At 38.4% G+C, this 14,537-nt stretch overlaps 1 protein-coding gene across 2 annotated transcripts in view; it reads right to left on the bottom strand.

Annotated features, from left to right (window-relative positions):
- Positions 1–271: 271 nt before the first annotated feature.
- The window catches only part of ATSUV3 (ATP-dependent RNA helicase), a 38,761-nt gene continuing 24,495 nt past the window's right edge, over positions 272–14,537 (bottom strand). Inside the window, exons 8-17 of one of the 2 annotated variants that reach the window (XR_003383014.4) lie at positions 13,775–13,943; positions 11,670–11,782; positions 9,335–9,415; positions 4,842–4,907; positions 2,309–2,373; positions 2,119–2,164; positions 1,916–2,032; positions 1,420–1,511; positions 907–1,329; positions 272–827 (exon numbers count right to left, since the gene is read on the bottom strand). Coding sequence is in view for 1 of the 2 variants with exons in the window: in XM_008814843.5 (XP_008813065.3) it covers positions 1,203–1,329; positions 1,420–1,511; positions 1,916–2,032; positions 2,119–2,164; positions 2,309–2,373; positions 4,842–4,907; positions 9,335–9,415; positions 11,670–11,782; positions 13,775–13,943 (876 nt within the window). In the remaining variant the exon portion in view is untranslated. Of the gene's footprint in view, positions 828–861; positions 1,330–1,419; positions 1,512–1,915; positions 2,033–2,118; positions 2,165–2,308; positions 2,374–4,841; positions 4,908–9,334; positions 9,416–11,669; positions 11,783–13,774; positions 13,944–14,537 lie in introns of those variants that run through there. The other variant, XM_008814843.5, reaches the window with a different exon arrangement.

Consider the following 14,537-nt stretch of genomic DNA (forward strand, 5'->3'; position numbering starts at 1 on the left):
GCTTGAGACGACGAGAAACAAGTTCACTGAAGAGCTAAGGATCCGTCTAGTACTGTTCCTATTTTTAAAAACCGAAGAAGAGATATTTTTTTTTAAATTTTTGGTAAATCAGAAATCTCAAATAACCCGAGTACGGAGACATCCATGAAAATAAAAGATAAGAACCCCACTTTAAGTCCTGGGAGAGTTGCGGAGGGGAGGTCCAACAATGGTCGCTGGAGTGGTCAACAAACACAGCTAGCCATCCAATCTGCATGATGAAAGCCTCTTATTGTCCAAAATTGCTTGCAAAATCTCCAGTGGCTTTGGAAGCAAACATCTGCTTCTGACAACAGGCGAAAATAAAAGTTCGTGCAAATGCTGTCTGCCACGTCCACCTCCATGTAGGATTTGATTAATTTGTAGAGAAATAAAAATGCAAAAACAGCAACAATACCAGACAGGCCCTAAGTTTACCTTACACCAAACTGCATACTCTCCAGGGGGCAGGGACACCTTTTTTCCCTTCTTCAAACCAATGTCTAGTATCTCACTGACAATTAGTATTATGGTTACGGTAATTTTGATCCAATGAAGTTGAGATGGAAACCAGATGACCAAGCTCCTGCCAGTGATGCTGGTACAGGGTGAATGAAGATTAATCATCCCTCATGATCTAGTTTAACTGCTTCAAAATAAATCTTATTGCGATCATGAAATAATGCATCACGATGCGATGGATTCGAATGCGTCTTCCCTCACTGTCCAATCATTGTACATGCCAATACCTTGATACATTGCTGTTTTTTTCTGCCATTATTCCGCAAGCCAGCTGAAAAAAGTGAAGGCTAAGAGCACAATATGTTCAGTGGTCAGCTGAGATGACATTAAATGAATCAATTGTATTAGAAATTGTAAATTACATACCTGTATACATTTAGAAAAATACCCCAAAAGTGAACATAGCTAATCTGTGGCTGCATTCAAATTTTACAAAACAATAAACTTAAGGATTTTGATGGCACAGCATGCTCAGCAGTTGAACCATATCCTTTACAGACTTCGATATCCATTGACATGAACCATGCTTCCGTTGACTGTTGATGGTGGAAAAAGAGAAGGGGCAGGAGTTGTGGGGGTCAGGAGTGATTGTAAATTCAGCTGCATTTCTAGCAACGGTGTGATCTTGGTCAAATGGCCCTTACAGAGATTCCATGTGGATTTCAGTAATGTAAAGGCCGTACAGTCAAGTGCATTGATATTTTTTGCTGCAGATAAAGGGGGCTGTGCCGATAGCTTCCTTTTCCTTGCCTCTGCCATCCGAGTCTCTCCAAAAACTCTTCAATCAATCTAAAAGTATTAGTCATTGTATGATCAGTATCAGTCAGTAACAATCAAGCAAAGGAAAAAAAACCTCACAAGGCTAGACAAACAACTTACAAGCTACAGATTGCCTTCTGAGAAGAAGCCAGTTCACGGTCTGGAAACGAATCTTCCATTCGGAAGCTCAGCCACACATAGAGATCAAGGACCTTCAGGTATGAGATCACAAGGCAGGTGATCAATTCTAATTACTGGTCATTAGAATTGCACTTGGAGCCATAATTTACTGAGGAATAATACAATTTTCTTTACTTTTTTTTTTGTTACTTTACCATTCCCACATAGCAGCTAATTTAGCATCTTCCGAACAAGGTAAAAAAATGGCTAAAAATATTCTTAATCAGAGATGAAGCGATTAACTCTCCACTGTTCACAAATAAACACAACAAAAATTTATGTTTGTATAACACATTTGAAGTATGCTCTAATTCTCAAGTATAACGCTTTTTGTTGCAGTAATTTCTTTAGTGTTTAATTTAAACCAATTGCTCAATTCAGGCAGTTTAAAACTCATTAATATTTGGGTCCCAAGGAAAACATGAGAAATACTAACCTTGTGAATGGATTCAAGCTCCTTGAGTGCATTCTGTGATTTAGGCACCTGAAGTGTTCCAGGTGTAAATATTTCTCTAAGTCTAACAAGGCCCTTCTTTGCATAGTTTTCTGCAAACTGATTCTCCCAACAATTTGGCCATGTCAGTATCAATTCCTCAAATTAACCAACTTTGTAAACTAATGGTATAAAATTATTTAGACCTGCGTCAAACCCTGGGCTGCAATATCATCGTTCATGTCAACTGGACTGCAAAACAAAGCATTGAAAGCTTGGTCATCAACTCTGAACATGATTGTCAAATTCAAGGTGTTGAAAGTAAAGCCATATATAACAAAAGAAATCAATCATTACTCCATTAAAACATGTTCCCATATACTGAAAAAGACTAACCTGAGGCAGAAAAGGTACTTATCATACAACCCAAGGGGGAACGTATCAACAACAGCGGCAACCTTCTGTTAAAAAAAAAAAGGCTAATTAATTAACTGAGTTGGCAGTTAATCTAGCCTTCTCTAAAGTTAAGCAAGCCCACAAACTGAAAAGGGGAGTTTACTTTTCCAATTTGGTTAATATAACCATGACAACAAGATTTAACCTATTAATTTTGGGTTTTGAGTAATGGTTATATTCCTGGGCATTCATTGTCATAAAGAGCTTCGCTAAGGAAATTTAGCAATCCTACTAAAATTTTCTGATTTTTTCTTCCCCATACCAATCTTAAGCCATAATATGATTTCACTCCATATCAAACAACCCTTATCCTTCACTGATTACAAGCACACCAGATCAATATGGTTCCTATCACCTTATCCTTTATTGATGTTACTATTCAACACCATACAACTATTCTCTCTAGTTTGCCAAATAAAATGTACAAAACAAACATATTCAGGAAATAGAGCAAGCAAGCTTTTAGATATTTCTAAGGAATACAGAAATATTATGGACCCCTAGTATACACAATTTTCAGTTTTCTATAACGAATGACATTATAAAGACAGGCATTAATGACCTGAACTTGTGAATGCAAAGTATGGGCCACATAACAATGGGGAAATAAAAAAAGGTAAAGAACATTTTTTGGATTGAAAGAGTTCGTGAAGCTCCTACACATGTGTACGCCATACCGTACCAAACCGGATAGTACGAGATGTATTGTACAATGTACCAGTACCGAATCAGTATGGTACGGTACATCAAATAGGCCTCGTACCGTACCGATAATGATAGCGTGGCACCAGTACAAGGCTTGGTACCTTGACGGCTTACCTTGCTCCTACCTATATTAAGGGGGATTTCATTTGAAACTTGGCCACAAGGGAGAGGGTTTCCAAATTAGATGATCCTTGGAACTGTCACAGTCCTCCAGTTACAGTATTTCCAGTCCCTTTGAACATCAAAATGTAAGCTTTGGCCAGTTTGACAAGCCTCTCCCTTGAGGCGACCAGCAAAGCATCTTGGAAATCCCTCTTAACACAAAGGATTGATGACCGAGTAAACTTTCTGTTGTGGCAGATTTGGAGAAAAATGAGTGAAAAGGTCCTTCAAAAGGTTGTGAAGTAACTCTTCGAGAAACTTTGATGATTTGTAGCTAGGATATAGTTGATTTTTAATGGAGGTTTATGGTATAAACACCAGTGTTACAGTTTCGATGTTAAGAAAAAAAGTGGAATTTTTCCTTCTGCTTCATATCCAAAATATGCATTGACCTTCCATTTGTAAATGCAGAAGTTCATAAATAGTCTGGAAGAAATTTCATAAACAAAATGCATATACCAAACTCTTAACTCTCAATAAAAATGAGAACTAGATGTGTCTAAACACCCAAAAATCTTGGCTTTGGAGAATCTACTTAGACAGGAGTTGCAGTCATCCCAATAGCACAATGGAATGTATGCAAGGGCAAGAACAACTTCATCATGCAGTTTTACAAAGCAAATCTTCATACATTGACAAAACAACTTCGTGCATATTTCCAAGGCCCATGCAAAAGTGAACCTGGGGACTGCAGAAATGCAAGTAAGCCCTTTCTTTAATAAATTGGCTCGAAGTGCAGTGTGATGGCTTATGATTCTGAACAATAGACAGCTGGTGGCCGGTGGAGCATATGAAATGGAAAAATCATCTACATGACTTGCAAGTGCACATCATTGCTGCCAACTTGCTTACAGCAGGAGCCATTGCTCAAATTGAAGGTATGGGTACCAAATACACAGCTTACTGATGATAAACCAGACTGTGAAGCTCTGATCAACAAATTGAATTTTAAAGATGAAGGATATGCTAGTGTTGGAAGCAGCATAGCTGACTGTAGAACCAACATATGTCTTTTTGATAATTTTTTTTAATCAAAGCAAGCAAACAAAAGAATGAAGCTAATGACTCAACTGCAATTTTTTCCTATGGAATTTTTTCCTATGAAGATAAAAGTTACCCAGGTTTTAAAAAATCATGGTCTGATGCAGGTTGGAATTAGATATGATCAGTTACACAGTATCAGAATCTAAGAGTTGAACTCTTGATTTCAAGGAACCACTGAATGATCATCTTCCTCAGCAACAACACAATTGCAAGGAATATTTACCCTACACCTATCATCCTCCAATGCTGTTCCTTTCTCATGGTCGGAGTATATTTTTATACTGTAAAAATCATAGAATTATAGAAATGATATAAATTTGTATGCAGGGCATAACAATGATCAGATAGCATGCTAATGGACTTCCTCACCACAACATGGTTTGCTGTTATAAATAAGATGATAGCAACTACTGCTAATCATATTACTTGTTTGATATGCCATTACTTAACACTGCACCCCCTTATAGTTTATAATGCAATTGACCTTTTGGTAACATTGCCCTGATTGACTAATTATGAACTTGACAAAAAGGTCAAAAGAAAGTACTCAAGGACTTTATACCAGCATGTGCTCACAGTCAGCAATGAAGTAATCTGGAGATAACTTGGCCTTCTCTAAGAATTGTTCCTGCACGAGAAAATGAGAGTTTAGAAATGAGAAGCATACAGCTGCATTCATATCGATAACCTGGTACCCTGAGTTATATAATATTAAATGATACATGTAAAATTAGAGGAAAATGAAAAATGCCATAAAAGCATTATTAATCCAAACTTTTTTTAGAAATTAACATAATATATATATGTATGCAACGTTAAACAAAAGAAGATTTAAACCAAGCTATACCACAGATTTAGTTTCAGCTGAATAATGTGTTCAAACATCTAATAGTGCATCAACTTCTAATTCACAGCAACAGCTACTTAATTTATGCCATGGAAAGTGATATCTAAGAGAATATGAAGGTAATTGCTCTTAATAGGTTGATGTGGGGGAAAATAAAACATCCAAGGAGGAAATTTGTGAAGCTTCAACAAGTGGCTAATATTGCAAGGGCCCCATGCCTGTTTTGGAATGGTATGGTACCAAGATGCTACTATCCCAACCAAGGTTCGCCGTACCGGTACCGAACCCCATACCGGTGCCGCACTAGTATAAATGTACCGAGTGTCGGTACGGTACGGTATGCGGGTGTACCGATACCGGTACCCATCGGTACAGGTACGGTACGCTCGGTATCGACCGGTACCGACCGATACAGCGAACCTTGATCCCAACCCTTAGGACAGTTTAGCATCCTAGTATCATATCAGAACGCCAGCTTTTTCTCCTTATTTATTTATTTTTTACTTCTATTTTTTTAACTTTTGCATCTTAAAATGAAATTTTATTGTATATTGATATGTTTGAGTTAATAATAGGATGTATGATAATAGTATTAGCAAGGTCTGCCGTACCGGTACCGCCCCAAACCGGTACCGGATCAGCATGGAATCCGGTACCAGGAGCTCATCGTTGGAGAACCGGTATGGGGCCGGTACGAGACCGGTACCGTACCGATCCGAGCTGCCACCGGTACGCCGGACCTTGAGTATTGGTATAGACCCCATGCTATGAATAAATTTTAAAATTACCAATAAATATAAGTAAAATATCAGTTATCACTTATCAATGTATTATGTAAAACATAATCATGAGTTTAAGGAAATCGGAGGGAGGGTAGGTTGGCTATGCACTCCTTTCTCCTCCCCATTCTTCTCTCTCTCTCTACCCATCTCTCTCTCTTTCTTGGTCTTTGGCTGCAGACCCTGTAACTAAATCTAAAAGCCCCCCCACTACTTTCATTCTCTTTTTCAATAAAAAAGAGGTGACCTATCAGGTTTTGGCATTTTGCCTAGTACCAGCCTAACTGGCCTTTATACTTACCATCGATTTTGGTTGGGACCATGGCACACCCCAACCATGGTCTGCCGAACCGCGCGGAACCGCTGGGTTTGGGCAGTTTCGAGCCGACCTGATGTGAAACCAGGTCGGTTTGCCTTGTTTATTCGGTTCCGCCCCCGAACCGGCCGGAATCGGTACCGAATCGGCCAGAATCGGTACCGAACCGGCCAGAATCGGGCCGAACTGATAAGAACTGATGCGAACCCGACCGAGATAGTCCGGAACCAGGTTGACTGTTTTGGGTGGTCTGATGCCCAATAATGGTTGTTGGAAAGACTACAACGTCGCTTGGTTAGAAGGATGGACTGATGTACCTCCTGACTATACTGATGATCCGGATATCTACGAGAGGCATCACCACTTGACCTTATTTTAGATATCGGAATGTATGTTGGATTTTAAATGTACGTAATTGATTGTAGTATTTTTTAATTTTTACGTCACTACTTGATTTGAGAATATTTTATCTTGTTCATTGTAGAATGCAACATCTCACTAATTATTTTATGATTTGTACCATTTTAAAGCACTAAAATGCATCATTTATGTTAAATCAAAATCATAAAAATATCAAAAAACATCAAAAAATATCAAAAAATATTAAAAAAAATCAAAAACATCAAGAAAATATCAAATTAGACCTAAAATCATTGAAAAAGTTTAAAAAGAGTGATAACCAATTAAATATTTTGAAAACTCTAAAAAAATTGGGATGCTGGTTCGTGAATTGGCATGCCCTATCCGTACCAGTTCGGCACAGTACCGAACCGTATCGTGCGCCGATCGATATGGATTTTGGTACCGGTTCGGCGGACTTTGATCCCAATCCATGAATAGACCAGTGTTGGTAGCTATCCTGAGTACTGGTTCCTTGTCATAATGGTATGGTAGTGATGGTACCAAACCATCCCACTAGTAACTAAAACCTTGATGATCTTTTTTATGAAAAAAGCCATGTAAAATGGAAATGATGATTGGACAGCGAAGGCCATATATATGACGATTCAATAGGGGAAACAGAAGAATAACAGTTTTTAGTGTCTTGATATGTAAATTGCAAAATACAGCATAAGATGTAGCCACAAGAGAATTACGACAAGCAACTGAGAAGTCTTGAAGCAGATCAAAAGACGATCATTGATTTGAGGAGATAAGATCCATGTTTCTTAGAGAATTGGTGATGAGGCTTGGGTTTATTTAATCCAATATATGATTTTGATGGTGATGGTTGGGAGCAAAGTCTGCGATACCGACCGTACCAATATACTGGTAGGCACCGGTACCGGTACAGTACCGGTATCGTACCGAACTGAGCCGGGTCAGTAGGGACACAGAGCGCGAGAGCGCGCTGGTTCAGGGACACTCGCGCGCGCTCTTGGGCACGGATTACTTCTTCTCGAGCCTTCTGGTGTCTTCTCCGCTCTCCTCCGCTCTTCTTCAGCGAGGAAGCCCTGACGAGGATGCTCTCTCCTCCGTTCTACTCTCGCGAGCAAGCCCCGACAAGGATCACCCCAACGAGGATGCTTTCTCCTTGGCTCTTCTCCTGTGAGCAAGCCCCGACGAGGATGCTCTGTCCTCCGCTCTTCTCCCGCGAGCAAGCCCCGACGAGGATGCTCTGTCCTCCGCTCTTCTCCCGCGAGCAAGCCCCGACGAGGCCTGGTACCTGTAAGTCTCCTCTTTCTCTTCTTCTCCTCTTCTTCTTCTTCTTCCTCCTCTCCTTTCTTCCTCTTTCTTCATTTTCTTTCCTGTTCTTCTTCCCCAATCGGTTCCCCGACCCCTTCTGGGTCGGAACCGATTTTATATGTCGTACCGTATCGGTGCCTGTCGGCACCAGTTCGGTACGGGTTGAACCGACCGGTTTCGGTCGGTTCAGCATACCATAGTTGGGAGATACTTCAGTTGAATTTCTTCCAGGAGGTGGTTGTTTGAATAAATCAGAAATATGCATGCAACCTGATTTTCATGATGAGTAATGAGAATAAAGTTTGAGAGTTACCTTTTGGCTTACTGACATAGTCCTTTTAAAAGAGGCTTAGGCTTCGTAAACCAAATTCTTGTAACTAAATTTGATATTGTGGAATATAATTTCTAAAAGGGATCTTTTTCTTGGAAGGGAGGAATAATTAACCATCTGATACAAAATGATAAATTTAATGAACTAAAAATAAGTAATAAAAATCATTTCGGGTTGGCATCACAAATTTGGCAAAGGTAGGGAAGAAGCTTTAGGACTGACCTCCTATACAAGTTCAATAGGGTAGGAAGATGTAGAAGGCTTCTTTATAATAAAACTCACTACCAGGTGAAATGTTGAAGAAAATCAAAGTACACAGGTAGTTTCAACTCTTGATATCTTATTTCTTTTCTTTCTCTTTTTCGAGGGGTATGACTCTCAATATCTTTAGTTTCAGATAAAGTCATTTTGAGATCTCATATCAGAATCACACTGGTCTGAAAAGGTAGGATGTAAAATAAGATTAGTACCAAAAGTAGCCTCTGATTTCAGAATCAAATATGAAAAATTGGCTATGGAGATTCCGCGCGGTCAGAGATTCATACAGACAGAAAGGGGCCCTTATTTCCAAGCAGGAAAGTCGTTTCGATCCAATCCATTCTTGGGGTCCGAAAAAGACAGATGAGCTACTGGATATGCGACTACTGATGCTGCTTCATTCGCTATCCCACGGTGCCGGATCGCATCAGTAGCTGGGAAATAAGAAAGACCTGCAGCATATCCATTAGCGGATCGAGATCGGGAAACGGAACCAAAAGGGCGGCTCAGACAAAGGTGCCACTTACAATCCTGCTGCTAAAGTAACTGCATGTCTAAATAAGCTGTTATACTGAACTTTCCACGGAGTTGTACTCTATATTTTAACTCTCTATTTCAGAAATACTACAGCCAACTGCAGGCATCTTAATTCAATTAAACCAATGAGTCTGAATGGTTAGAAAGAAATTTAGACAAATCTGTAATCAGGGAGTCTACATTTATCAACATATACTGTGATCAGTTGCTTGAAGATGAAATTATATCCTATACCTATGTATCACGCTATATAAAATCGAAGATATTGTGGAGATCTCAAGATGAATAAATTTTCACATACCAGTATGGGGTGGAAAGTAGTTGTTGAATGCAATCGTGAATACAGGGACAAAAGATCAAAAGTAGGAAACAGTCCAGCACGCTGCAAAATAAATAATATAAGCTTTGGTTAGGATCCTAGCAGAGATCAATGATTTGACTGCATAAGGGAAGGAAATTAATCTCTCAATGAGGTGAATACATGTGTCAAACTTCATAAATATTCCTTTATATAAACTAAATAATAAAAGAAGGAAAATATAAGAATAAACAACATAAAAGATATTTTTTGTGCTCAGATTTACCTTTCCAAAAGTTGATAAAAATCTAATGTTGCATTCCAGTTGAGCATAAGTCTAAAGCATACATATTAAAAAATGACCTATTTAGTTCAATCAGTATTATTATCAGACTATCAGTAAATCTCAACTTGCACGTTAATGTATCATAACACGTTGAGTTTGCATTTACACAGAACTTTGAGCATATATATGTACAGGACCATTCTTTCTCTTCCCTTAGAAGTGTAAATAATAAAAGCCTATTGCCCATGCTTGCCGTGTAAAGCATTACTAATCCCAAAATATTCATCTCACAAGTGCTTCCACGTCAAGTAAATCTCAAGCAATTGTTAAGAACCTTTCCTTGAGATTCAATAAAGGTTTCTTAAGGAAATAACTGTAAGCATATTATTAACCAACTACTGTAATAAGAAATATGACCATCAAACCTTATCCATTTCTACTTGAGGGGGCTTGTTTGATAGCTCCATGCCTCCATCACTGTTCCTCATGAGAACGAAATCTATATTTCTTCTAGTCTTCCAAATCAAGGTTTAACGTTCATGCTTGTAAACTATTAAAGCCATTGAATATTGTACAGTTGACACATTGTGCTGTTGTTTCATCAATTTAAACTGTATATTAACTTTGATCTCTTTGTACATAAATACAGTCATCAATATATCGCTTAACACGAACAAATACAACCAAGAAATAATTATTAAAAAAATTAGACGTGAGAACTCATTTTGATAGCAAGAAAACAATTCTAACAACAGGGTTGCAGATGGCAAATGATTGTCCTTGTAATAAAAATAAGAGCTATTGATTCATCCAAGAAAAGTTTGAAAAGGGTAAAACATAAAATTGCAATTGCCAAAGTTTATGAAAGACATAACAGGCACTGCTTAATAAGACATCCAATGGAACTACTAGGAGCATCTTTAAACTCAACTCAAACTAAACAGTTAAGGAGAAGATATATCTAGTTCCGATAACTGTCAGTTGGGACAAATGAAGTTTAAGACAACTAGTGGAGGGATGGTCACTTTTATACTGTAGTAGCTAAACTAAGTAATGTGGGAAAAAAGAAATGCAATATAGAATCCACTGCCTCCAAATTTTGGTGCCATTTGTTCCAAAGCTTTCTAACAATATTTAATGCATTCATCAGCGAGTCAATGCCAATGGAACAAGTGAATTTGGAGCTGGAATTATCTACATATTGACATTTAGTTTGTCAGCAAATATCAGAAAAATGACATTTGCTAAGCTGGGATCCATTTTAGAAAAAAAAACCTTCATAACTGGTTTTGACATTGTTTCAGATAATCAGGGTTTATTTTTTTGAATCAAATAAGCCAACAAGTATCAAATAATTTTATTTAAATAATTTTGTTGCTGAAATAAATTGAATTGCACAATGGAGATAAAAAAACATAAAAAGCTGCTGTAATCATACAAATCATAGCCATGAAGAAATAAAGGTTGAAGAAGTTAACTAATTCATATTTGACAACCATTTCCAACAGTAAATAACTTTGTTAAATACACACTTTTTTCATATTCCATTTGATAAAATATATCTTAATTCCCCAGATTTCTTACTGTTGTTGAGCCAAACTCTCCAATATATTTCAGATCCATAATAGTGCAATATTTTTAGCTGACTGAATCAAAAGTGAGGACATCATATAGCGATCACTTGGGTCGTGCCTTTCTTTCCAAACCTTGTAGTTGACTGTGTAGAAACTTTAAGTTCAATTTTGCAAACACAATTTATCAAAGATAATAATAGATAAAACTTCAGGTGCATTTTATTATAAAACATCCTGAATGCACATTTTCAAGTTGGGAGGAAGATGTGTTCTTCACTTAATATATAGCCAATAAAAGTTTATGTCAGCAATAATGATAATTTAAAGAATGCACAGTGGCATACATATTAACATCACAGCGACGTACATATTAACATCGCATATCTATGCATAAGTACATAAAGAAAGTTGACATTTGTGAATGTGCAGCTTAGTGGATGTATATTAAGTGGAAAAAGAACAAGGGCAAAGCAATCACCTCCAAAACAGGAGAGGGAGATTCCAGAGATGAATGAAGCAAAGGTAGATCTTCTGCATCTAAACAAGTCACTTCACCAATTGGAAATTTAGATCCATATCTCCCTGCCCTCCCTATAACAAGAAAACTTGGTAAGCGATCCATTGTATTGGGCATGTTTACGAAAAATATCAGGACTTACAATACATGTATGCATAAGTTCATTTAAACCTGTATCACACTAAGGCAAATAAACATTTCACCATGAGCAAGCTAATAACATGATATTGCATTTCCAGGCAGTAAGGCATATTAAACATGTAAATGTAACATGTTACTGGCTGTCTGTCTTCTTCTTTATGAGGACATTTCAATGCTCAATGGCAGCAGCAAGGCAGATTTGGTCATTTTCTTATGATTGCAGAATCCAACCTCATACCTCCATAATTCATGGTACCCTAATAAGTTTTGATTTCAGCATTCCTAGCATCTGCAGTCTCTATTGTTTCTTCCATCCTGTCACTCTTCAAGCCACGCTAAAATTCCTGGCCAACATGCAGCAGGAAATTGGATGCCTAGGCATTCCATCCTAGTAGGACATGCTGGGGCATCTAATCACCACCTGATAGGCACATTGACTGTAAGCAGGTTCAGCCCGAACCGACCTGTACCGGTCGGTTCAGCCCGAACCGGACCGGTACCGACTGGAACCGGTCCGGTTCCAGTGTGTAAAAACGGTTCCGACCCAATATGGGTCGGAACCGAATGTTTCGAGCACCATACCGGTGCGAACCGAGCCGGTTCGCACCGGTACATGCTCGAACCGGTGCGAACCGAGCCGGTTCGCACCGGTTCGGTGCTGGAAATGATGTGCCAGCGCTGTGGCACTATGATAGTGCCACAGCGCTGGCCAGAGGCACTTTCAGTTGTGGAGGACAGTATGGTACTAGTTATGAGACACAGCCGGAGGGAGATTTTCGATACACCGGTGAGTCTCAGTTTACACATGCTACACAAGATACGGACCACGGTAGGCCGTCTGATATAGGCCGGTCAGATACCATTGCATATCGAAGAAGAGCTCCTCGAGGTCGTTCAAGAGGCCAGAATGCAGCTGCAGATGACCTTCCATATGGAGTCGAATGCATTGATGTATCAAGTTCCGAGTCTTCCTATTATCCGCGGCCTCAGCCAGCCTATGGATATGGTGCATCGGAGTCATCTTCCGGTAGCTACTATCCTGCGAAGCCCGGAGGATCTTACGGATCGGATTTTAGTGCCGGCATATTCGGATGGGCCCCTTATCAAGACACCTCTCAGAGCCAGAGCTTCAGCGAGAGATCCGAGAGTTCTTATGATCCAACGCGCATTCCTCGAGGATTGAGCATACAAGACTACAATGCCGCTTGGTTAGAGGGATGGGTTGATCTGCCTCCATATTATGCTGATGATCCAGATATTGACGAGAAGCATCGCCATTCGACCCGATTTTAGATATTCGAGAGTGATTTAAACGTATGTAATTGATTGTATCTTAATTTGAAAATTTTTTATGTTCTTCATCTCATTATTTGAATCATTTGGAAGTAATAAGTTGCATCATCTAGTTTTAACCTTAAACCTAAACATAAAAACATCCAAAAAACTCCAAAAAAAAAAAAACGACGATGGGGTCGCTAAATGTACCCTATCGGTACGGTATCGGTTCGGCAACGGTACCGTACCGATACCGGAGCCGACCGGTACGTCGGTACGATCGGTACCGCGAACCTTGACTGTAAGGCTTTTACATTGTAACCTTATTGCATTCAAATATAGTGACCTTACAAATAAGGAAACAGCATTGCAAAATGTAGTCAAGAGGGGCTCCATAATGAAATATTGCTTTATTAATTTCAGGGGGGCATTTTAATTGGACATCCTATCCAACAAAATGTTTTAATCCTAATAGTTAAGACTTGATAGCAATAAGAAACCCAAATGATACGGTTAGCATCGAATGCAAGAAAATAAAAAATATGGATAACACTTTCTTAAAAGATTGAGTTATTGAGTGCCAAAGGAAAATAATTGAGCAGATTCCCAGAACTTACAGATTAACTGATGATTAGCAAAAAGTTCAATACCTGCAATCTGTTTGATTTCTGGTACTGTCAGTTCTCGGTTATAAACACCATCAAATTTTTTCAATGTTGAAAAGATGATTCTAGAAATATTCAGATTGAGACCCATGCCGATAGCGTCGCTGGCTACAAGAACATCAAACTCACTACTTTCATCATTAAACATTGTTGCCTGCAAGCTTAAAGAGCATATGCACTCAGCAGTGAACTTAACAGTAAAAGTAGTGTTGATAATTAAGCCAGCATACCATGCACAACATGATTATGTCATTGGATAAAGTATTGTGTATATAGTTATTACTTATTCCTGCTATCATACTTCAGTGAAGACTAACTTGGTCCAAAGTTTGAGCTTTTATGGTGAGATCCTTATAATTATTTTATTAGAGAAAAGGGAAGTTAGTATTATAAATTAACCAGTAGGTAACATCTTGTACTGTCTGATTATCAGCAACATCACCAGTGATATCATCAACAGTGATGTCAACATCACCATCCAAGTCTTTTCCCATTCATTATTTGGTCAAATATAGAGCAAAACTAACAATTTGTTTTTGCTTGTCTAAAATAACCATAAAACTTGATTTCCTGTAAAACCGGTTTTATGAGAAATAGGAAAAGATTTGTTTTACTCAGAACTTATTTTTCAAGTTTTATGACTTGCTAATATTGCAGACAAGGTTTTGCATAACATTATCGTATGCTGTAATTTATCCATCAGAATGGTAGAGTATCGATATAGTACATACAAAATTGACAGATTCTA

Source organism: Phoenix dactylifera, chromosome 18 (assembly GCF_051530095.1).
Source record: "Phoenix dactylifera cultivar Ajwa chromosome 18, Ajwa_hap1_PhDact_Kaust_v1.1, whole genome shotgun sequence".
Taxonomy (NCBI): domain Eukaryota; kingdom Viridiplantae; phylum Streptophyta; class Magnoliopsida; order Arecales; family Arecaceae; genus Phoenix; species Phoenix dactylifera.